The sequence below is a fragment of the Crassostrea angulata genome, chromosome 8 (genome assembly GCF_025612915.1).
Source record: "Crassostrea angulata isolate pt1a10 chromosome 8, ASM2561291v2, whole genome shotgun sequence".
Lineage (NCBI taxonomy): Eukaryota > Metazoa > Mollusca > Bivalvia > Ostreida > Ostreidae > Magallana > Magallana angulata.
In genome coordinates, this window is record NC_069118.1 from 36,724,975 (window position 1) to 36,751,348 (window position 26,374).

Consider the following 26,374-nt stretch of genomic DNA (forward strand, 5'->3'; position numbering starts at 1 on the left):
AATGATGAAAAACTCTTTTCTTTAATCTTATAATGCATTAAATCAATAATGAAAGTATTATTATCTTGAATTTTATGCCAGACGTTTATACCAACTTGTCTGATATTGTCGTTGTGTACGTTTGATGGTCACAGTTAAGCGAATGACACCTACAAGACACAGGCTAATCTTTTTTTTTATTCAGGAAATCTTTTGGTTTTATTTATAGCGTATTTTAAACATTTAGTTATATGCAAGAGTGTCACAGTTTTTGAAATTCTATTATAGCATAAAGAATAAACATGACAAAATATTGTAAATGTTTACTGTGAGAACAATTTTTTTTTAAATGGAAAAAAAATATGTGACATTGTATCTCATAAATATTAATGATTTGAAATCCTTCCAGTTAAAAAAAAATCTTACATATGTTCTTATTCATGTAATCTTATGAAAAGAAAAAATATATTTCGCTGCCTTTCTTTTTAATCTGTTTGAAAGACTTATATTTGAAAGACTAATACATCAAAGTTGATGTATTAGTGATCCCCCGTTATGTAGGAAACAATTACTTTCTTAATGATTTCATGTTTCCCCATTTTTGTCACATCTTTAAAATAGAAATGTATTAAAAGTCCAAAATATAGCTTGAACTGCTCAATGACCGTGAAATTATAAAGGAACAATTTTTTGTAAGATCCATCTCTCTTAAAACATATGTTATTCGCTAATCATTCAACAAATTGAGAAGAAAAAGTAAATTAAAAAAATCATATCATCAATTATATGACTGTAAAATATTAACATTGATGCTATTTACAAAATGTTTAATTTGTTCAAACGAAATATATGTACATTTGAAATCGGAATTCTTCACTGCCCCCTTAAAGGTCAATGTAGATGACTTTCTTGTGACGTCACGGAATGATTTCGTAATTTGATGGGATTAAGTTCAGAAGATTCGTCATTTTTTTGTTCAGAAATAAGCAGGATTCTCCAGATGAAGCCGTTCTTTCAATGGCCTTCAGCTTTAAGGTTGGCTTATTTCGCTGTCGGCACTTGATTTTTACAACTTGTTTTCCATTTCTTGGTGTTCTTCTGACAACCTTGCACTTCATGTTGACAAAGCGACCTGTAGATCAGACATTTTGTGTTATGGCGTGGAAACAAATATGTACTTTTTAAACGTGAAACAAATGCGTGATTATGATTATAAACATGATCATATTAAATGCAAAATTCTTATTTAAAAAACACAATTACAAAGTTTCTAAGCCCTAATGTATAAACTTACTCAGAATTCCAGTATACTGTTTCCTCTGACGACCGGATATATCAGCCGTCACACGGACACCTTGATCGGATAAGATGCCGAGGCGGATTCCGTCCGCGAGGCAGTCGACCTGTGGAACGGTTTGATTTGAACTGATGACGACTGTTTCCTGCAGTTTACTCCCTCTAAATTTGTTTACTCTAAGGCTAGGAATGGTAATCTTTGGCGTCCAGGTCTGTAGGCCTAATGGTTCCGCGGACACAGAGCAACCTGTTAATAATATTTTTCGCGCGTATTAAAAAATGGAATTGCTTTTCCTTTTATTTTTTTTCATGTTTCAATATCTATATAGATTTTTATCAGATTTAAATAATCTAAGAAGATTCTCAACATTCCAATTATTCACTTACCATTTTTTTGCTGCACCATGTTTATAATGCTATACCTCTTCGACTCTATCAATGGTAAGTCGAAACACATGTTTACTGAGGATACATTAACAAAAAATGCAGGGAGGTGCTGCCGAGTCCCTAAAATGTAAATCAATAAAACAATTTTAAATAATGGACCTCCCGGGCGCACAACAAGGATACAAACCAGGAGAATTTGTAGACATTACATGGACATCAGTGACAGTTGAAAAGATATATAACCTATTTATTTGCGCTATCAAAATATTCATTTGATGGATCTTACTATCACAGTGCACAATTCACTGTTCATTATTATCTTTATTTTGGCCGTTACTTTTTAAATTAAACACCTGTGTTGTAATATTTCCTCACAATTTAATTCTATCAAAGTTATTTATTCAATTAGTGATTGACACTTTTCGGAATCTATGAGTGTGATATTAAAGAGACATGACTGTTATATCTCAAGAACTGATAATCTGTTAAAACAACATTGTGCAATTTCCTTTTTTTATGTCCAGGACATCAAAGACCCATTGGGTTTATTTACTTATTTTATATCTGTGAACCCCCCACTCAGCTTACTTAATGTCATCACCTGTCAAATTTTACTGATAGTTAAGATTCGTATATAAAGTTTTATTATACTTTCATGTTAAATACTGAAATCTGATTGGTTTAGACGCAGTTGATAATCCGTTCTATAACCCTCAACGTTAGCAACACACTTGGCAACGGTTAACACAACGAATTGTTACATGCGCGTACGGTTCGCCGTAGAATTCACGTCATTTCTTTTCAAAAGCAGTAAAAATTTCTCTAAAATTTAAACATTTAGTATAATAAAATAAATAGTGCCTGTTTGGGAGGATAACAGTTGAAATTGACACCCCTCGAAAACAATTGTCAAACTCCGCTTCGCGTCGGTTGACAATGGTTTTCTCGGGGTGTCAATTTCAACTGTTACCCTCCCAAACAGACACTATTTATATATTGTTATACTTTCATGTTAAATACTGAAATCTGATTGGTTTAGACGCAGTTCATAATCTGTTCTATTACCCTCAGCGTTAGCAACGCACTTAGCAACGGGTAACATTACGAATTGTTACATGCGCGAAAATCCTGCGCGTACGGTTCGCCTTAGAATTCACGTTATTCCTATCTAAAAGCAGTGATGTTTTCTTTAAAATTAAGACATTCAGTATAACAAAATAAATAGTGCCTGTTTGGGAGGATAACAGTTGAAATTGACACCCCTCGAAAACCATTGTCAACATCCGCTTCGCGTCGGTTGACAATGGTTTTCTCGGGGTGTCAATTTCAACTGTTACCCTCCGAAACAGGCACTATTTAAATAATGTACAATTGTCAATCTGAAGTCTGGAATACGGCGGCCAGCCTCGCGGCCAGTCGTCTGACTCATACAGGAGCCTGAGGTCGGAGGCCAATACCGGCAATATCCGTCTCGTTTGTAACATGTCCGTCAGTTGAATCGTTTTAATGTTGCCAGCGTTGAAATTTGTATAATAAATTCGGAATCCTGCATAAATTGGCTTTTATTTCTCTGGAATTGTATTTTGGTGGACCTTTGGGAATACGGCACACTTAAACATACAGGTCTACACCTACTGCAGTGCAACTGCAAGTTCCAGAAGAATTCCCTAACAATGATCGGATCTACGCGGTCACATTACCTTGAATGTTTGGAGATTTGGGTTTTTTAGAGCTCTTTCTTCGAGATTTTCTTCTAACTTTGCCTCTAGATTTCTTTTTCGGCAATAAAGACACCCCAATGCGTTTCATGAATGGAATACTGGCATGACCACTATGAAATAATTGGGGCATACCATATGCATGCATTCCTTGGTAAGCGAAGGTATTCGAATTTATATTCATCTTCTGTTTATTCGCAAAGAACACACCCATGGAATCTGTAAATATATAAAATGAAATGTTTTCAATATGCAAACTTCACTATGTCCTTGGTTGACTTTCCTTTCACTTTTCCGTGATTAACAGAAACTGTATCCATAATGATTATACCTTTCAGCGGAGAAATACAAATATAGGAGACAATTTCTGCATTGAAATGTCTCCCTCATTTTATACTAAAAACAAATGACAGGAACAAAACCATACGGGAGAAGAGCGTACAATGTCTGTCCAATCCCCCGCACCTACGATATTTAAACGTCTTTACAGGAATCTTACATTTGAAGGTGTGTGGCAACACACTTTGAAAGAATTGCGCGCTTTGAAAAATTTTAAACCAAGTTAACCCACTTTGAAAAAAATTATTTTAAGCGCGTTATGAAGGTACATCAACAATTTTTAGTATTGAAAATCTTAACGCACTTTGAAAAATTATGTATAAATCACAAAGTCTAGAATTGAATTTCTACTTTGTTGATAGTATGAAAACTATGATTAAAGCACATGTATAAAATAGAACTGCATTATCTGTACATTAACAAACATTCATTTGTACTTTATACTTTTCTTCTTATTTTCATTCTTTTGATTACCGGTATTTTCTTAACACTACAACGCTGTTTTGCAACAGCTGCTTCTCTGTAGTGTAGCTTTATCCTACATCATCAAAATTCCTAACAACATGAATCCATCAAATTGAAACCACAATCAATTACCTGCTGCTATTGGCTTTTCTACCGTATCACTGCTTAGACCAGCTTTTGAATTGTCGGGGAGGGTCACAACCATTGACGTCAACGGGGTAACAAATTGGTACTGCAATATAACAAAAAATATGTGATGTTTTATCATCAGCGTACATATGAAAATATTTTAAGATGTCTTGAAATTGATCCAGTTGATTTTCTAACCTTTAGAGACATCGCCAATATTTTCTTGTTAATGTTTTCTATTTCTTCCTTGTCATCAATGCCATCCTTTTTACGCAATAGTTGTTTGATTGTAAGGTATGCCCACAAGTTTTCCATCATCGTTGGCTTCACTGATTTGGATGGCTCTGAATGAATTGCTGGAACTGGTGGAAGTGTAATGGGAGGCGGTAAAACGCAAATCCATGGTCTCTTAAGTCCAATATCAACGTTTTCATATCCTTTTGCAAATACTTGTACTCCATCTTGTAATCTTTCTATGTCTTGTATTTGTCCAGCAACAATAAGCTCTGATCCTTTGAAGTACGTATTGAAATTATTCCGAGTAAGGGTCGTCTTATTAAGAGAACCGTCGACGTATTTAAAAGATATATTCCTCATGAGGACCGTGGAGATTTCCTGGTAGAACCCAGCTATTTGTAGCGCCGCGTCGGAATCCTCGTAGATCCTTTTGCCAAGTCCATTGTTTTGAGCTGCGACTTTTTTAGTGAAGTCGTAATCGGCCCCTTTTCCAAAGGCCAGACTGAAAATAGGAATCTGAACTTCGTTGAATAGTTTAATGTTCTCTAGAATTTTGACAGTGTTTGTGACCCCTGAAGTGGGTTGTCCGTCCGTGAGGAAAACTAAAATAGGTGCCCGTGAATTGTTTCTCTCACTGGCCAATACTTTCAACCCCTCCGTCATTGCTGAATTGATATCAGTACCTTCAAAATAAAAGATATATGATTTAAAGAACGTTATTTCATTATTTACAAAATCAAAAATCGAAGATAAATTTCTTGTTTACAATCACTTCTTCTAGTATTTAACATATGATGTCTATGATTCTTTTATTTTAAAAAAATGCAAAAAACCCCACTAAACTACTCTACACTACAATAGAGATTAAAAATCACATCGGAAGAATTTTGGAAGAGTCATTGACTATATATTTTTTGTAGTTTGGATATTCAAGAGACCCATGGGCTACATCGCTCACCTGAGTAACAATAGGTATGATAAAATCAGCTTAATGATGTCATAATACAAACTATCTGGACAATATACAATTATACATGTAGATCCTGCATCTCCATAAATAAAATCCATTTTCCCCTGGCTATTCTAATTTTAATAATCATTATTCCCTTTTTTAACAGGATGCATTTATGGTCATATCACATTTTGAGTACTGCAGTTCTCAAAAAGATCCTTAACAATTGTTTATATACGGGATATAAACCTACAGCAAACTCTGAACCTCTTGTGAGGCCTAGGAATTGTCCTGGGGCCAAAGTCTTAACTATTTTAAAGAATTATCTGGCTGATTAGTTTCTGAGAAGAAGATTTTTAAAGATTTACTCTACATATTCCTATGTAAAACTTTGACCCCCCCCCCCATTGAGGCCCAACCCTACTTCCCGGGGTGTCATTATATTCACAATTTTGAATCTACACTACCTGAGGACGCTTCCACACAAGTTTCAGCTTTCCTAGCTGATATGTTTATAAGAAGAAGTTTTTAAAAGATTAACTCTATATATTCCTATGTAACACTTCGACCCCCCCCCCTCCATTGTGGCCCCCCCCCCTTCCCCGGGGGTCATGAATTTTATAACTTTATAATCTACACTACCTGAGAATGCTTCCACACAAGTTTCAGCTTTCCTGGCCTAATGGTTCTTAAGAAGAAGATTTAAATTTCTAGAAGAAATTTAATAATTTCTTATTACCGTATCTCCCTTTGAAAAAGGGCGTGGTCCTTTTTTCACAACTTTAAATTCCCTTGCCTAAGGGTGATTTGTGCCAAGTTTGGTTTAAATTGGCCCAATATTTCTTGAGAAGATGTTGAAAATGTGAAATGTTTACGGACAGACGGGCGGACAGACGAACGACAGACAAAATGTGATCAGAAAAGCTCACCTGAGCTGAAAGCTAAAATATAGCATTTTTAAGATTGATTTTGATATGCACTTACTTCCGCGGGCAGAAATACTGGTAATGAATCGCCTGGCGTCTGCAATGGCACTACTTGTTGCTTGAACAAGTTCGTTACGCCAGAAATTCAGTTGGTTATCAAAAGAAATTAACATGAACCGATCTTGTTCGCTGATTTCATCTAATATCTTTAGCATGGATTCGTGGAGCTGTTTCATCTTGTTTCCACTCATAGATCCACTTCGGTCTAAAACAAAGACTATGTCCATTGGCATCGGATCCAAACCTTCTGGTGCCAGAAAATGGACAAAATAACCGTCCATCACCTAAAGAATCCAGTATGTATTGTGATGCATCTGACAGAATTTCGATTTAAAATAGAAATGAAATTTTATCAATAAAATAATATTTAAATAAATGTGACTTTTTTTAGGAGATAGTTTACAACCGGTTTTATTCTTAACACATGGATCTTTGCCTGAATGTATATATACATACACACCATTGCCAAAAACTAATTTTATTTCTCGAAGGAAAGTGGTTTAGCCTTGAACATTTCTGGAATATAAATCGGTTAATACCAAAACTTCCCCGGAATCTTTCTCTCTCTCGATGTCGTACTGTACGACGAACTGGCCGGAAACGCCTTGTTCAGATAGAGCCCGCTGTTGAGAGGCTGTGAGAGAGTAGGAAACGCTCACTTCGGTCTCTGAGAGGCGAACAATATCGGCGTCTCTGTTTTCTCCTGCATACCAAAACAATCATAACTTGGTCAAGAGTCATATAAATAAGTACAAAGGTATTAGAAATTGTAGGCAAAACATTAATTATGAGCTCTTAACGCTTTACAAGGTAAAAGAAGTCAAATCTATTGGAAAGGGTTATAGCGAGCGCAGCTCGCCGGCGCGCAGCGCCGGCGCGAAGCGAGCTCTACCGGCAAGGCGTGTGTGAATAGAAAATTCGGACTAGTTGCACATTCATTCAACGGATTTTTTTGGCGTCAGTAAATCGGACCAGTAATGCATCGTTTTAATTGTCCCAGTAGTTCCCTGTAATCATGGCAATTTTTATCACTTCACACTCTCACGAGAATCAGCAAGACAAATTTAGACAGTAAAAACAATAACGATGTAAGCGACATACAGTCAATGTTACCTCTAAAGTTCACCTCAGTACACTTTCAATCAAAAATAATCGTGTGACGTCACAAACGTTTACATTGATCCGATATATTTTTTCGGAGTCAGTAAATTTTGACCCACAATTCATAGTACCAATGGTTTCCAACCTCACGTTCCAACATCACGTTCTCCCGAGAATCAAAGTAAAACCTTTGAAAAGCTTATAAGATGTGTAATTTTAAGAACATCATGCTTTTTAATTAAATAAAACAGTATACTTCGCATACTTTTATTTCTCAGGGGAGTTTTAAAGAGTAAGACGACACTTAACCAACGTCAGCTTTGACGTCACAATAAGCACTTGTAAGGGGAAATTACTCTAATTGAAGTTATTGTAAATCTGCTGAAATGACCAAAATCCTCTTAAAATCTTGCAAAGGCTAAGATAAAGAACAGCTGACGAATAAGGACATTTCTTCAGATACAGGAAACAGTTGTAAATTGCACTAATTTGGATGAATGCTCACAAATATTTTATTCACTATAATTACGGTAATTTCCTGAAACGTAACGTTATACGTAGCAGCGCCTTTTTTTAAAGGGGGTGGGTGGGTGGATGGCAGCCTCACCCAAAAAATCTTTGCAAGCAAAAAGAAAAATAAATCATGAAAATTCTAATCCTTCAGCTCTTTAGCAGTTCAATGGTTTCTTTATTTTCACTTCCATTTATTACATGCGGGGGGGGGGGGGGGGGGGGGGGACAACATCATGTTCTTTTAACATTGTAAGCAAATATTTTTAAGCGTAAATTAAAAATAAAATTAAACATTAATTTTTTTTTTTAAGTGGAGGGGCAAATCCATGGTAAGTCGATTTTCTATGTATAAATTGACAAAAATGAAAAAAATTTTAACATGGGGGTAGCTCTATGATGAGTCAAGTTTTATATGTAAGTTTAAGAAAAAATGTCTACTGCAAAAAAAAAGGGGGAAATCAATCAATCAATCATAATCACAATCACTTTAAAAGAGGAGATGCAGTGCAATGAATATTTATATATTAAAATCTTTATTATTTAACAACATTGTATCTGAGATTAAACTATTGTTCTACATATAAATAAATAAATTATAACAAATCTTATAAACTATGAATATTGAAAATTTACTGAAAAATAGGTATGTTTTATTTTTTGGCATTCATATTTCACGTTGTTAATTTTATTTTATTAATTTATTATAATTCATTGTTTGATCACATGCTGTGCTCGCCCCAACGGTCGCACCGTAAAACATATTAATAATAACTTTGTGTTAAGTTGTTAACAACTGAAGCAGTCTTAAACGTCAACATATACTACAAAACTTATAGTAGAGATCAGATATTGATTTTCCCAAAAAATAATTTCCTAAAGCATATCATGAATGTTTGATTAAAGTCCTGAATTTTCTATTTATTATATGCCAAAACTGTCCGTATTAGTTGCATGTTCCTTCACGTTTAATGTTAATATTTATTGTGATGCATTAAAAAAATATAAGCCAACACACAAGTGGCTTCTAGAAATGGAAATTATTAATGTCTACATGTATTTCATATCATTTTATATGTGTACCTCTATATACAACACTTACCTTCCCTGTTTTCTGTCAGAATATCGTTACGTAATGGCGGTACATTGACAGTTGTGATATTTCTATATTCCTCGATGGAGACATCTACCCTGAAATCGTTCACTATTTGTCGAGGATTGATGAAGATTATCTGCTCGTAGTTTCCGATCCGTCGCCGTAACAGTTCCCGGTAAGTCAACTCAAATGTCACTTTTTCGGTGGCTGCAACATTCACCTGGATTTGAAATTTATTCGAGTCCCTTGGCCTAGAAGAAAAGACAAATTAAATCACATTCCGTGTTACTAGGACACAAATACATTATATTGTGTGATCTGTTATGAAACTCATTCACGTTTGTCTCTATTTTTGATGTACAACAACTTCGACATGAAAACAAGTTTTGTTATTTATTAAGTCCTTTTTGTTAATAAATGAAAAAAACATACTTTGACACAATGTGCCCTGCGCTTTGGCCGCGCGATTTTGCCACGTCATATTCCTTCTTTGCTTGCTCTTTTTCCTTGACTTCGCCATTGTATTCGGTTCCATTTATTATTCTGAAATTGAACGACTGTTACCATGGGTGGATCTTAAAGGGGGGGGGGTATGGGAGAGGGGGGCTAGATCCTCTGAAAATTTGGATGATAGATTTACATAGTAAAATTACTATGCAAATAGGCCTTGGGCCCTCTAGTTAGCAAACATACATATCCCCTTCCGCTCCACTACCCCCGGGAAAAAATCTGGATCCGCGCATGTTGTAACAATAATACAGATTTATATAAAATCGGTCGATGCATTAAATTTCAGATCTCTTACAGTTTGAAGGCTGAGAGAAAGGCTTCGTCTGGCAGCGTGACGTCAAACAGAGCCTCGGAGGACGCCTCGCTGGAGGGGTTCACTACTTTACTTGTTATCACTGTCTTTGAGAAGCGATACTTTATCTCGGAATTCACATGCAAAAAATAAATCGTCGGAGTCTTTGTAACGCCCTGGAAACGAACAACCAGTTAATGATTTCATGAAACGATCAACAACAATAACAAAAATAAAAAAAATAAATTAATTAATAAAGTAATTTATAATAAAATAATCCAATAAACGATTAACACAAAAAATAATGTTAACTTTTGCGTATGTACATCAAATGATTTCAAAAAATATTTCATTATTGAGTTATAACATGAAGTAAAACTTACATCTTCCGCTGATTCTTTACACAGGCTCAAAGAAACAGAGAGTGCTATAAAGAGAGTAAGTCTACACAGCACATCCATCATCAAATATTGTGCTCATGAATATGTTTCCTTCATCGCTTTGCTTGTTTATATATACACCGGTGGCAGACGACCGTGCGCAAATGTTGATAAACAAAGTTGTTGATGCTGCGAGGGGGAAAAACCTTGGATTGGTCAGACGTCAGAAATCTTAATCTCATCCAGAAATGAAAAAGTAGGGGAAATCCCGAAATTTTAAGATCTCTCTCTCCCTCCTCCTCTTTTAATATTTCTCTCTGCAGTACAAACCAGTCACGGACACTTCAGCGAAGCATTTAACAAAGATAGGAAGAACATTTTTATAACAAATACCTTCAGTAGAAACTGTCTATCAGCATTTACGAACAAGAAATTCAACATCATACCCCGCTTTGTTTTATCGTTATTACCAGGAGTAGTGTTAATTTTATGGTGACATATACTTTGCTCCTGTTGTTGCCAGGAGTAGGATGGTTAATTTTATGGTGACATATTTTGTTCTTTAAAGGACTTATGACATAAAAACCAAAATTCTCTATGGCAAATTATACATAATGGTTCTTTATTTTTGTTTTAAAATGTTCTTTTTTCTTAATTGAACATTAATTAATTGAGATCAAAAGATTAGAAGTAATATTTGACTAAAGCACATGTAAAAATATCTTAATTATAAACTGTGACATCATCTGAAGTATCCATTTTATAATCATAATACTAGTAGTTAGAATATTTGTAATTCTAAGTGCTTTAAAAGAATTAAAAAAATGATGCATAACCTTGAACAATACAAATTATTTTGAACTTAATAAATTCTAACTCGAACATAATTATGCAATATGAATTGCTCAGCTTATGAAAATTCAAGAGCCTTCTCTGTAAACAATTAAACACTTGTATACGAGTATCGCCACGCATAGTCACCGATTTTTTTTCTTCAAATTTTAATATAATGCATATTATCATATACCTATCAAAAAAAACACCAATATTTGGTTGCGTAGCAACTCTTTTACCATGGATACCCAAAACCCATCATTCTTAGGTCTTGGTTTTTACTGAAAAACACACCTAGCCTTTTAAAATTTATTTCAATAAGATTTGCTGTGATAAATCATCATCAAAGTACTTAACGATTGAATTAGCATTATTATTAGCATATAGAATATTTTTTTCTTTATTATTCCAATGGCTTAGGGTTGGTCACGGGTTTACACCCAAAAAAAATCTCACGAGAAAACATAACCTGGAAATTTGTTCAATCGTTTCCTAGGATTTACAGTTCATCATGTGTTATTTTTACTAACTTTGCCCGCGCTATTTTTATGCAATAACGCCTGAGCAAACTTAGTATTGTTTAGATTTCTGTTTTGACGCTTTTCTAATGAAATATATAGGAACGTTAGCATTTTCCTCTTTACTTTAGCGATGGAGTGATTTTGAGAAATTGCAAATAACATTTAGACAATTTAGACGAATCTATGAAATGTTTCAATGCATAAAGTAAAAGTGATTAAAAAATTATTTATATGAAAATTTCATGTGTTCTGGCTAGATCTTTTGCTATTCAAGTACAACTACAAAATTTCTTAACCTGTTCCACTAAGCCTAATTTAGAGATAACATTCACGAAAAAAAGTTTGCTGAAAGAAACAGCAAAATCGTCTCCTTTCAGACTTTGAGTCTGACATCATCATGATTATTCCGTGCAGTCTTAGGTCGCTGTAGGTTTCGAGTTTCGACCAATCGCTTTACAGGCCGTGTCAATTTCAGTCCTGTCAGTTTCTTGTCAGTTCCATCCGCTGTAGATTTCGATCAATAAATATATAAACGGCGCGTGTAGATTTCGGTATTGTTGTTTCTATAGAGCTATGAATTAACTATAAGCTTCTGTAAGAAATAGAGGGAATGATACTTGGTAGATGTAACAGTTAAAGTGATATTTTTTTCAACTGATTAGTGTTCTTAGGCCCATAATTATAAACTTGCTTAACCTTACATGACATGTATATATTTTTAAAAGTGATTCAACATACTATTGTTATGAATTCGAAATTGTGAGTATAATTGGGGGAGGGGAGAGCTTACATATACATGTACCTCCGGTTTGTACGGGACTGTAAATATGTGTAATTCTATAATTTTGAATCGCATTTTAAAGACATTTTTAAAAAATGAAAGTGGATCTATTTAATTGCTATTTTTAATCAAATACTGAAAGTACTGACACGAGTTGATGCTTCAGAAATCAGACATTTATTGCCCTTGGTGAAATCAATGTAAAACCAACAGGATGTTTGAGTGTAGAATATTAGATATCTATAAATAAAGTTTGAGGTCATCTTTTTCAACCTCTGCGAAGAGTATGTTATATCAACATCTTGTAGACAATTTTATCTCAGGAAATCAATTAATTATATATTTTTTTTAAATTGTAAATATTTTTCAAACTTCATCACACTCTTTAAATATTGAAAGAGGTCGACACAACAAGGTGCCAAGAAATCAGATATTTTGCCATCTTTGTCATAAAAAAGATTTAGATGTCATCTTTTTCAACCTCTGCAAAGAGAATGTTATATCAACATCTTGTAGATATTTTTTGACTGCAATCTTATCTCAGGAAACCAATTAATTACATTTCCAAAAAAATAAATTATAAAATATTTTTCACACTCTTTAAAAATTGAAAAAGGTCGACACAACAAGGTGCCAAGAAATAAAATATTTTGCAATCTTTGTTATGAAAAAGATTTAGAAGATGAGTTCCACTTTATCTCGTGTGTCATTTTTACGCTGAATTACGAAAAAACATAGAAAGAATTGTTATTACAAAAAGCCCAGTGATTTAAGTTAGTTAAACTAATACAAAGGAACTCAATCAATCTAAAAAGTAAATATTTGTCTAGCGCTCCCAAATGAGAGCACAGCATTGTAATGATACGCAATTTTAAGCCACTTAGCATACATATATACCAATTTATATTTTATGCATGTTATGTGCATGTTATTCTCTTAATATGCCAACTCTTCTACTGGACATTGCAAGTTTGTAATATAATTTTATATCTATTATACTTTGCATTCCAATGAATTGTTAAGCTAAAGCACAATAAATTGAATTGAATGGAGTAAACGTCTCAATAGTTTCCGAACAGCTCCCATAAGTAGTATTGATAATACTATAATTATTTTCTTTAAAAAAAGTAATTACTATAATAACAAATGGTTTAAGTTTAGATTTCGTCTGTATGATTAACGATGTAGACATGCATAAAATATAAATTGGCATATATGTATGCTAAGTGGCTTAAAATGGAGTGTCATTACAATGCTGCGCTCTCATTTTGAGAGCGCTAGATAAGTATTTACTTAATTAGACACGGTTTGTTAATGTCATTTTTTCATAATAAAACATGTACTATTAACAATTGTATGTACTATTAACAATAGTACATTCTAAATTTTAATACATATATTTCAAATGAATTTTAATTGCATAGCATAAATCTACAGGAATAATATAACTTTGTATTCAAGGTTTAAGAAAACTGTTAACGTCGATTTGAAGATTAGCAATATCTGTCTCTTTTATAAACAAGCACTTGTTGTTGGCGGTATATGTGGCCTCGGTTGCTGTGGCCGCAATCTGCTGAGAGCCACTGGTGATCGATAGCCTAGATCGGTTTCCAGATTTAGCTGTAACTGTTGCTTGCAAATCTCTCAGTATTCCTGTAAAAATAAAACAAACTGTAGTATGTAAACAGAAATATATTGAAATTACTTATCGTCACAGAGAGAGAGAGAGGGGGAGAGAGAGAAAGAGAGAAAGACACACAAAGAGAGAGAGAGAAAGAGCGATAGAGACAGAGTGAGACAGAGACAGATAGAGAGAGATACCAAGTATTCCAGATGGGTTTCCTCTGTTATTCTTCACTTCAATGACAATCATCAGTCCGTCTGCTTTGCTGATCACCTTAATAATCATCCCGCTGACCATCTCATTGTATGAGTATACTTCTGTATCTTCGACATTTGATTTGGTCACAGTTGAAGGCACCGAAAAACGCCTTATCTTTCGGATAACCGACAGTTTTTCAATTAAACTTTTGCCAATGGTTGCATCCAATACATAACCTAGCGAAATAAACACCTGGTTAAAATGCAAGTTTTAAGTGTAAGAAGTAGATGTGTTCGATTTGCACATTAGCTACATATATAAACAATACATTATAAATATATGAAAACGTTTGATTAAATAAATAAAAAAACCTTTGTTTTCTCACCAGAGGAACCCCTTGCAGCATCTAATAACTTGTACTCTTTTCCAGAGGTTAGTGGCAAATTGAAGCACAAAGGATCACTCAGCCCGGTCACCGTGATCACAAACTGAGGGGTGGTTGAGGTGGCTGTGATAGAATACACACAGATGAGATCAATTTTCATGATGTAGAGAAAACACATGAAAAGATGCAAGAGATGAAATAAAAGATACCTGACAGAGAAGGGCTGACGGGGGGTGCGACTGGGGGTGCGACTGGAGCATTGACATCACTAGCTACATTACCTCCATTAGCTACAGAACAGTCAAACAAAAAAAATACGTGTGGGTGGAAAAAAAAGTCTGAGATAAGAGAATCAGAATTTTGATAATGCACACAATCCTGAAAGTCATTTACGAAGTTACTTTATTTTTTTCTATAGAGTTTCCACATAAAACTAGAATAAAATAAATTTTGATAACAAAACGGCTCTTTTTCTAAGTAGATTCATATAAAATGTTACGCCTTTTCAACAATTTTGTGGGGGTTTTTTGTGGTTTTTTTTTGGGGGGGGGGGTGATTTTACCTCCTGTGTTTGGTGAGTCTGATACCACAGTTTTTCCTACTGTTTTTGCAAATAATCCTTTTGGTAATCCTGTTGATTAATAATAATAATAACGATTAGTCCATGTGCATGCCGTTAAAGGCGAGACAGATTAATAGATTAATTTTAGATGAAATGAGAACTGTAAGGCATTATTAAAAGCTTAAATTCCTGTACAATGAATAGTTTGTAGACATACATGTATACCAGTGACAAGTCATATCAACCGGATTCGTATCCATTTCGAAAAAAAAAATAATAAAAGAATTCGCAATTCATAACCATTTCCCAAATATATTACGAACTACTGAAGACTGAATGGAAACTCGTTACATCGTATACATGTATCTTGTCTTATATAACATGATCTTTACTTCTTTGCAACATGTATACACAGCTAATTGTGCCACATACGTTTCACATATGTTTGAACATAACACACGTACAACATACGTTAAACATACGTTACACACATGTGAAGTCAAACCGTACGTTAAACATATGTTGAGAAACACATGGTTAACATACGTGTGGTAACATATGTTCAACATCACATATGTTTAACATACGTTAAATTTTACACAAGTTAAACATAATTATGTGAATCACATGTTTTACATATGTAGATCTCAACCACATGTTACACATATGTTAATAAACACATGGTTAACATGAGTTCAAAAAACCATGTTACAGGTGCGTTAATAATATGTATGTTTTACATATGTGTGAACTGAAGGCATGCATTTGAATAACTTTATCTGCATGCGCGGATCTAAGGGGCGGGGGGGGGGGGGGGTCGGAGGGATCCCAACTCCCCCCCCCCCCCACCGGAAAATGAAAGTTAATGAAATTTAAAATTATCGCAAATATGCCTCGGACCCCCCCCCCCCCCCCCGGGCAAACACAATTATCCTTCGGACCCCCCCCCCGGGAAAAAAAAAATTCTGGATCCGCGCATGATCTGCATGTACATGTCTGATGCTGCTTTATCACTCATGTCTTTGAAATGAATGCATGTGAACATGTGTGAAGAAAAGCCTTGCTACTGTGCGTGTTCATTGGTTTAAACTATGTAAAAAAAAAGTTGTTTCATTAACAGAAGCCACGTGTCTTCTTAAAATTAATTCGATAACGAATCCGGAATTAATACGAAATCGGTTTTAGTTTTGTCGATGACAAAATATACGTCACATTTTTACGTCACGGAGGCAGAAGATCGAACTGCAGGATGGATTTAGCAGAGGTAATGATTGTCAAGTATTTGTTTTATTTACTTGCATTTGAAAATTATATCGTACAATTACCGATGTCAAAAGAGTAAACATGTAGCACGGAGCTGTAACTGTGTTCTCCGGGAAAATTCGGGTTGAATTAATGACGATAAAAATGATGTTTCCCCAGAGAGCTACAACTAAGCAGCTATTTAATTTAGTTTAATACAGAAGAACCAATACTTATTTTGTAGCAAATGGATATAATACTGAAGTTTCAAAGATCTGTTTTGATGTAGCCTGAAGATTTTGTAATGAATGATCCAGGATCCAAAAGTTCTTCGCGGAGTTCAAAGACAGTTGCAATGTGGTTGCTTAATTTAGTGACAGATTAAGGTAATTCAATTTAGATAAGGATAAGGATTAATACAGACATGTATCCAGTCACCCCCAACCCAATACCCCCCTATTTTTTTTTTTTGTTGCAGCAAAGATTTTACTTAAATTTTCATATAAAAAGTGAATTATCAAGGAGTTGCCCCCCCCCCCCCCCCCAAATGCATGCACACATACACCCACTTTTCTGGGGGCTATGTGAAACTATGTGTAAGTGTACTTTAGAATATCATTTCACCCAAATGATTCAAGCTTATTTGCATAAAAAATATTTACCTGTATACGTTGTTTTTTGCTTACATGTATAAATTATATTTTTTATCGTGTATTTAAAAACTCTTATCGTGTATGTACTTAAGTTTGTATTAATATTTTAGAAAGAAGTTCAAACAAGCAGTGTCATGGGAAAACATTAAAAAGGAAGAAGTTGGTGGTGGACAAAAATCAGGATGAATATACATGTACTGGAGGTAAAAAATTATTTTTTCAAATTAATACTTGTGATTGACCTTCTATTTTGCCCTTGTTATTCTTTAACAATATTGTTAAATAAATAACCCAACCGAGGCATTTGTAAATTTACTTTATCATAAAATGAAATTTAATGTAAAATTCTTTGGTTTTTTTCCAGAAACTATTAAAGCACAGAAGAATGACAACAATATAATTCTAAATGTAATCATTCAAGGAATTAAATTCATTTTTAATCTCGAAACTGTCTTTTTTCTGTAACTCTAATTTTAGATTAACAAGTAGCTGGAAATACAAAATGAATGTTTCCAAAGATCCACTGAAGTTACTGAGTAATTAATTGAAATGATTCAAGCAGCAAGATGAAGTATATCAAGAATGAACTGAAAAATTAAAAATATTCAAGTAATTTAATTTTAAGCAATTTACATGCGATATGTATGTAATTCATGTGAAAAACGTACGTTTGATCCACATACGTAAAACATATGGAATGTATCACGTATGTCTAACACACGTGTAACATACGTTTCACATATGTTCATTAACGTACGTTAAACACACGTGGTACTTAAATCACGTTAAACGTACGTGAGGTCACATACGTATCACACATGTTTAACGTATGTGAAACGTATGTGGCACATTTTGCTGTATATTATTTCAGTCATCCGTCTTTACTAACAAAATAGTATGTATCCATGTCTACTTTACCTAACCCAGGTATTCCACCTATTGGCACTGAAATATGGAAAGTGTATAAAATTACATCAGATTGAACTTGTTACTTAGTTATTACAGAAGTTTGAAAAAGAAAACCACTGTGAATAGAAGTAGAATACATTCATTTAGCATTTGGTAAAAAAATTTCTGTAGGCCCAATGTGTAGTGTTGAAATTTGTCGAGGCATGACCCTCATGTGTGAATAATTTTCTCCGCTTAATTTTTTGAAAAGAGGACTAGACGGTGGATTTTAAATTGTAATATATCAGATTATATAGAGGACAAGAAGTTGGATAATTAACAGTAAAATATCAGATAATTATATAGAGGACAAGAAGTTGGATAATTAACAGTAAAATATCAGATAATTGTATAAAGGACAAGAAGTTGGATAATTAACAGTAAAATATCAGATAATTGTATAAAGGACAAGAAGTTGGATAATTAACAGTAAGATATCAGACAATTATACAGAAGACTAGGGGGTGGATAACAAATACTAATAGTAAGATATCAGATTTATGAAGTTTATAAAGGATAAGTAGGCGGATAGTTAATAGCACTGTACACGTAAGATGAAAGATAATTACATGTATATAAAGGGTTACAAAGTAGATAACTATATAGAGGCTTGTTTGAGCACTAGAAGGTTGACAATTAAAAAATAAAATCTCAGATAATATAATAATAAACTACAAGATGAATTATAAATTATAGTAATCTATCAAGTAACTATAATAAAAAGAACAAGTCATGTACTAGAATGCGGTTAATAATAGTAAGATATCAGATTATTTTTATGTAAGTAGGACTAGATGATTGATCATTGATGAGAGGATATTAGATAATTTTATGTATAGAGGAATATGTGGTACATGTAGATACGAATTCTCTTATGAATATACGTTGACAATAAATCTAAAGATTTAATATTGATACAGATGTTGAATTGGATGTCAAATTATTTACTTCTGAACGCTACAGATTATCTAGTACACGCAGTTCTGATGTTGTCAAAAACTTAGAACATGGAAACATGTAGTGATCAATGACTGCAAATGAATGTGTGTAAACACTTAAAAAAAAACCCAGCCGTTACTTACAGGAACCGAGGTGTTTGTCAATATCGGAATGATCAAAGGGCGGGTTGGACTGACCAGGACGGAAAGGGTCACCTGCACCTGCACGTTACAAGAAGTATTGATTTACTTTACAAAGTTTAAAAAAAATTGCTATCAATGTTTACAGTTGAGTGGACTACAGACTGAGTCTTCACCTCTTGTTCTGTCTTTAATGACGGTTAAACATATTAGGTCACCAGGAATCGGGTCCTTAAAGTATTGTCACGGTCATTCTTTAATCGACAGAATACATTAACTGTTTATATGTACCAGCCTTTTTGCTGGTGGGTGAATTTTGCAAGAATCAAGAGCATTAATATTGCAGACGCATATCTTCTGGCAAACCAGGCTTCAAAACGTTTATTGTTGTCCATGTAATAAGGCAAGTTTCGCAAAATATATTCCTTGCGAAACAATTTAGCACTTGTCAATCGCCAAAAAATCGTCGCAAATAAAATTTTGTATACAGTTCTCTGTAATCATTGAGTAATTGGTGAAAACGGTATATCATTAAAAAGAATACGAATACTAAGTAAACCACGATGTAAAAGCAATATTCAAGCGTTTTAGATCTTTTAAAATTATACATTAGAAAAATAATAAAATGTACAAAAGTATTTTTTTCTTGTACTCACCTGGCAAAGGTAGGGGACCATTTGTTAAACCTTGACCTAAATAAAAAATAAATTTAAAGAGGAGTAAAAGACTTTCATGATATCGGTTATTATCTAAACAAAATTGATGAGCGTTAAACCTACCAGCTCTTGGTATCGCCCCGCACGAGCATGGCTCTACTTTTTGTTGGTTAGGCAATGTTACAACCATAGATGTTAATGGGGTTACAAATTGATACTACAATCATAAATTTAAAAGCTTTACAATGATGTTTTACAATCATTATAACATATCAATCAAAATTAAATATTAAGCTTTAATAATCTTAAACTGATCTTAGAACCCGAGAAGGCCATCTTTATCTGTATAGAACAAATACGTGACACTCACTAATTGACTATTTGTAATTATATATATATATATATATATATATATATATATATATATATATATATATATATATATATATATATATATATATGTGTGTGTGTGTATATCTTCAATAAGTTACTTATTAAAAGTGTAATATTTCATCTGTTGTAACTTATTGATTGTGGTGAAATGCTATACCTTCAATGAAATACGTAGAATCTCAGTTTCTATCTGTTTTATTTCTTGATAAATGTCGGTGGCATCCATCTTCTTCAGCAACTGTTTAATAGTTAAATAAGCCCAGAGTTTCTCCATCATTCCAGGATGTCTTTCCCCTGGGGGCAATCCTTGGTCTTTGTAAGGGAGAATGGTGCATTGATTTGGGGGATAATTTAGAGAAATGTTGCGGTGACCGTATCCCGTTGCCGAGATTTTCATTCCTTGTTGCAGCCTGTTGATATCGTCTGCTCTTCCAGCGACGACGAGTTCCGAGCCCTTGAAGTAGTTGTTGAAGCGCCTGTCGGTGACGGTACTGTCATAGAGCGCTCCATCCAGGTATTTAAAGTTGACATCTTCCAGGAGTAAACTGGATATCTCGTCATAAAATCCTGTAATCTGCAGTGTTGCATCGGCATCTTCGAAAATTTTGCGCGCAAAACCAAAATTCTTTGCCGCGATCTTTTTAGAAATTGTGTAATCTGCCTCTCTTCCAAAAGCAAGAGCAAATATGGGGATATTATAAGTGTTAGCATTTATGATATTTTGCAGAATTCTGTCCGTGTCTGTTACCCCTGATGTTGCTTTGCCGTCAGTGAGGAAAATCATGAGGGCGGGTCGGTCGCCGTGGTTATAGGTTTTAAGTTCACGCAGTCCTTCTGTGATGCCAAGGTTGATGTTCGTTCCTTAAAGAATATTATTTATCATATTATTTACTAAAAAACATAATAAGTTTCAGAATAAACAATGTACTACTCACGTAGAAAGAAAAAACCCACTCTAAAGACTAATACATCCTTAATTAAAGAATCACATTGAAAGTTTACAAGCCACAAAGATTATAATTTCATTTTTAACGTGATTTTTTTCTTACTTCTAGAAGTTAACTTCAATTTGTATTAGAAATATTCACTTCGTGATCAGAGCTTAAAGTGTATATTATTTTCAAAAGTTTTTATATTATTTGAGTACATAATTTGGATAGTTTGTAGCTCCCGGTCTGAAAAAAAATCGGATGGAAGACCATGCAGCTACAGTTGGGTATATCCCTCTAACTATTTTTAGAATCGGTAGGGGTGCCTTTAAGCAAAATAGTCCCTATACTTGCAGAGTGTATATACATTTATTGGGACATTTTAAATCCGAATGCTTGACACATGTCAGAAAAGAGGATTTGCAATTTTTAAAACAAGTGTCAAAATTGAATTATCATTTGAAGAAAAGAATTGAAATTGTTTGATGTACACCCTTTCCAAAACTGAGAAATTCCCTACTTTTACTTTCATTTTCAGAGTTTTTCAATACAGACGCATTTTACCGGAAAACGAATCTGACTTCAAACCACGAAATTTTAACAGGAAAGAGACAATTTGATGAGCTTTCATTCAAGAGGCCCCTCGTTGCTGAACGAAAATTAGGGCCGGAGCTATGAACCATAACGTTAACATTACCGCCTATGGAAAATGCATTAGTGGACTAAAACCAGTTGCGTACGTGTTAAAAAGTTGCAATTTTCGGCGCACAGAAAATTGCACTAGTTTTGGACTGGTCAATCTTTTTCCTAACAACCTCTGTACAAAGATTTCATTCCAAGAAATCCTCGGACATTTTACTTCTTTTAACTTCACTTTAATTGCCTCTGATATTCTAAAGTGAAGTACATGGTGCAGTTTGTTTGCATAATTATACATGTATTTACATTTTACTTTGTTTACCCTTAAATTATGTTTTTACATCTTTTAATGCCTTTAAATGCAACAGCCTAATTACTGACTATGAATTTACATGTAATTTACATAAGAAGATTTCAAACCTGATTTTTATGTTATCGGTTTAAAAATACGTTTCATACATGTTGTTTAAACACCATGATTAACAATTATTAAACAATAAAATTGACTCTATTGTTTCAACCAAAATTTTACGAGTTATTTTTCATGGATTATATTTTTTCAGGACTCAGGGGTCATCTAAACGGTGTATGAGAGATCTAGTTTAAACTAGTTTTACTAAACAGCTGTTCTTGCTCTTATTAATTTAACCCCCCCCCCCCCCCCCCATGGTCTGCAATTTTTACCGATTTATTTAATGAAATAATGAATTTTTTCAGTAAGGAAATGTAAAAATAAGCATATAATGATTTACCGGTGTATTTTGACGTCGTCGTGTCACTAACTACCGTCGGAGGACCGGACAAATCATTCGGCACGAACGCGCATTATTCCAATTTGTCCGCTCACTTGACCGCTGTTATTGACACGATGAGGTCCAAAATACATGTAAATCATGCAATGCTAGATTAAAAACTGCGATCCTCACGTGAATGTTTAACATATTTTATTCCTTCAGATCAAATAGTGTTTTTAACAGAAAGTCTCGGATAGGTAATTTGACAATATTAGACTGAAGAATTTAGCGGTACTATTTTTTCCACACAATTTGTGTCGAAATAAGATTAATTAAAACTAGCTCAATTTTTGTGCGCCATAAACTGCAACTTTTTAACGCGCATGGATTTTTCATACCGAGATCTACAGATCTGCAGCTAGGATATATCAAGAGATGTTTGCCTTAATAAGCATCAAATATATCCACTGCCTTGGCCATTGACATCCATTAAATGAAAGCGGTACACGTTACTAATACTTACCTCCAAATGCCATCTGTTCTCTGATGTACTGCTTTGCTGCCTCTTTATTGTTGCGGTCAGCTGCCACCAAGCCTCTATTCCACGAGTGGACAGTATGGGAAAATGAAAGCAACATAATTCTGTCGATATCTTTTGTGTCGTCCAAAATTTTGATCAAAGCAGCCTGCAGTTGGCTCATTTTGCGACCTAACATTGAGCCACTCTTGTCAAAGACCAAGATGATATCCATGGGAATGGGAGGTAACCCCTCGGGGGCAAAATAGTGCACTATCCATCCGTCCATGACCTAAAATAAAACTAGCGGAATGAATTCACGTACACATTGCATCCATTTGCAAGTGTTGCATTAATTATGCATATGCTGTAAACCTTATGAACTATTAAAGTATACTCAGATATTGAAAGATTTACCCATCACGTCGCTTTTTTCGACCAGATTTGACAGCTGGACCTCCGAAAATGAGGTGTTTACAATGCCTATCTAAAGAAAACCTCTTTTATCGACCGCAGATATAAATTTTTATAAACGTTTTTTTTTATTTGATTTTATTTAAGACGTAGAATATGGCTTGCAGGGAGTTATATTTTCTTGTTCGAAAGATTGGCCTTCGCCCATCCACTGAAATGATGCATAATAAACTAATAGAATCACTGCCTGAATAATATATTAATGAAAAGGGAGTTGAACTCACTCAACATTTTAGATTTTGTTTTCCATTTTTAATATTTAGAATGATAAATACGGGAATTTTTTGTTGCTTTGTCAAGATTTGAAAGTTAAATGTTGAGTTATATGCAAGATATAGGGTTTGGAATCTTTTGTTTTGTTTTGTTGTTGTTTTCCCTAGCCTATGTATTTTTCAATATTGGCATTGTTCATGCTTCTCCAAAATTTGAAAGTCAAAAAACGATTTACAAGCAGGATACAGGGTTTGAAATATTTTCGAGTCTTGCTAATTGTTTTCATTTGTATTTCATTGGTATAAATTTCAATCATATGTTTCTTTCTTCTGTGGATAATTTTATTGATGAACACATTAAATCAGTTCACCTTACAATTGTTTGCCACGAGCAATTTTGTCAAAGAAACGGTTATTCCATACTTTACATTATTTGTAAACAAATATAATATTGGAGCTTTGTTTACATAACAAACACTTTTTTCCCTCATTACCTCGCTTGTTCCTCGACTTTTAACATTCAATTGGTGAATCATTCAAAATATATAAGGAAACCATTGTTACAACGCACTTGGCACAAACCATGTTATACAAGTTATAGTAAATACGTTTAATTCTTTATCTAATATTGCTTTCAAGTCCCTTTAAAAATTGTTACAAAAAACAATGTTATCGGGCCTTTTATATTTTTTTAATGTAACAGATTCCTTGTTAGGGAAAACATGACAAAAAAAATGTCGGTTTTTCTGTGATGAAGTTATTTTTTTATTATCCAAATCAAACTGGATTTATAATTGATAGTACAGTTAGCACATGTATTTGAAATATAAATAAGTTTTCTGGTGCTACTTAATAAAGTTATTGTTTTTTGTCCATTAAAGTAAAAAATAAATATGTCTCTTTTTATTTAGGATATTTGCGTGTACTCTCTCTCTCTCTCTCTCTCTCTCTCTCTCTTACTCACCAATATTTCACCAGCGTCATTGAACCTCTCTACGTCATACTGGACGATGAACTGGCCTGACACGCCCCCGTCTGACAGAGCGGCCTGCTGTTGTAGCGTCGGCTGATACGTCACCAAAACTTGCGTTTTAGAAAGGAATTCAACCTGCGCTAATTCGTTATCACCTGAAATATATTTTTCATTGCATTGAATTATTTTCAAAGTCATTATTGTAGTTTAGAAAGAGATAAAATGAAAAGCAATTGTTGAACAGAAAACGAAAATGTGTAGGTCAAGTCTAATTTTCTCGTTATTCTGGGTTCAGAACGATTTGTACTCCACTCGTCATTTCACTTGCCTAGTGGTCCCTCTGCCAGCAGTCCCTTCTGTAGCGGTGGGATCTTGACATAAGTGACTGTACGGGACTCGGTGATCATCACAGTGATCAGGAAATCCTCCACCAGCTGCCCAGGGTTCAGGTAGATGATATGATTGTAGTAGCCTTTGGTTCTTTTTAGAAGCTCTCGGTACACTAATTCAAACTTCACTTCCCCCAGCGCTTCTACATTCACTTGGACTTGGAAGCTATTTGTATTCCGTGGCCTGTACATAAGGATGTGATATTTCACCGACTTACTTAAGAGTGTCCACAGTTTAAAAAAAAGAGAGCTCTTTAGAATCCTCGTTTTACCCTTATATATAAGATTTGAACTAAGAACCTCGACTTACAAAAATAAGAACCACAAGAAAATATTGGACCAAAGCAGTGTTTCAGACACTGTGTGACATTTAGATTTGAAAATGTACATGACATCTTCATTTATGGGACATTTACCTGGAGATGATGTGTCCGGCGGTTTCACCACGAGCCTTGGCGGCCTCGAATTGTCGTCGTGCAATCTCTCTTTCTTTAACATCCCCGTGGTAGTCCCTTCCATTCACTGTTCTTAATTACAAAATCGGTCAAGAAAATGTTCAATTAAGTCTTTTAAGAAAATATGTATTTTGGTTAAGTGATATGTATTTATATATGCAGGTTGATGAAAAATACAAATCAGTAACAATTTAACAAAAAAAGGGTTAAAGTATGTGTAAAGCAAATGTTATTTTAAAAAAAATTATTTTTGTGAAATAAATTATAACCCTTACAGTTTGAAAGCAGTTATAAAGGCTTCATTTGGTAAATCGATATCAAATTTAGCTTCCGTCGCAAACGGCTTCTGGTTGACCATCTTACTGGTCACTATTGTCTTAGAGAAGCGGTAGTCAATCTCCGACACCACGTGTAGGTACGTTATCTGAAATTGTCAATATAGGGTAACCTTTTATATACAGTAGTATGAATTCTTAACACAAAAATTACATTCTTTGATTTATAAAATCATTGCATTTTCATGAGGTTCTTTTATTATGTTTATATAGTATATACTAGCCTTACATGTAAACTTGATTATTCTCCAAAACAAATTGCAAATTGGTCTTATGATATAGTACAATGTAGTGGCTGTGGCGATTGACAGAATTAATAAACAACAAAAGGAGTATCCAAAGCAAGATAACAAACAACGAACCTTTGGTAGGTACTGTCCACATATTGAAATCCAAAATAATGAAAAGACAACGAATGATGACCACATTTCTCCTTTGAATCTCATTTTGACATTACATAACAC

The 26,374-nt window shown here is 34.1% G+C and overlaps 1 protein-coding gene and 1 long non-coding RNA gene across 2 annotated transcripts; one reads left to right on the forward strand and one right to left on the reverse strand.

Annotated features, from left to right (window-relative positions):
• Nucleotides 1-157: 157 nt before the first annotated feature.
• Nucleotides 158-26,373, reverse strand: LOC128158990 (uncharacterized). Its single transcript, XM_052822012.1, has 27 exons — nt 26,273-26,373; nt 25,851-25,999; nt 25,537-25,647; nt 25,060-25,304; nt 24,723-24,886; nt 23,079-23,364; nt 20,411-21,114; nt 19,984-20,077; nt 19,861-19,896; nt 19,208-19,285; nt 18,096-18,122; nt 15,283-15,351; nt 14,930-15,010; nt 14,721-14,843; nt 14,335-14,571; nt 13,994-14,166; nt 10,001-10,173; nt 9,628-9,738; nt 9,202-9,446; nt 7,028-7,191; nt 6,487-6,772; nt 4,512-5,233; nt 4,317-4,416; nt 3,363-3,599; nt 1,663-1,782; nt 1,274-1,522; nt 158-1,111 (listed from the first exon to the last, which is right to left on the reverse strand). Exons 1-27 carry the CDS (start codon nt 26,354-26,356, stop codon nt 897-899), a joined length of 5,283 nt encoding a protein of 1,760 aa, XP_052677972.1. The 5' UTR covers nt 26,357-26,373; the 3' UTR covers nt 158-896.
• Nucleotides 16,395-18,029, forward strand: LOC128158991 (uncharacterized). The gene is made up of 4 exons (XR_008240081.1): nt 16,395-16,546; nt 16,814-16,910; nt 17,288-17,380; nt 17,542-18,029. It is a non-coding gene; the product is annotated as an uncharacterized LOC128158991 (long non-coding RNA).
• Nucleotide 26,374: the final 1 nt, after the last annotated feature.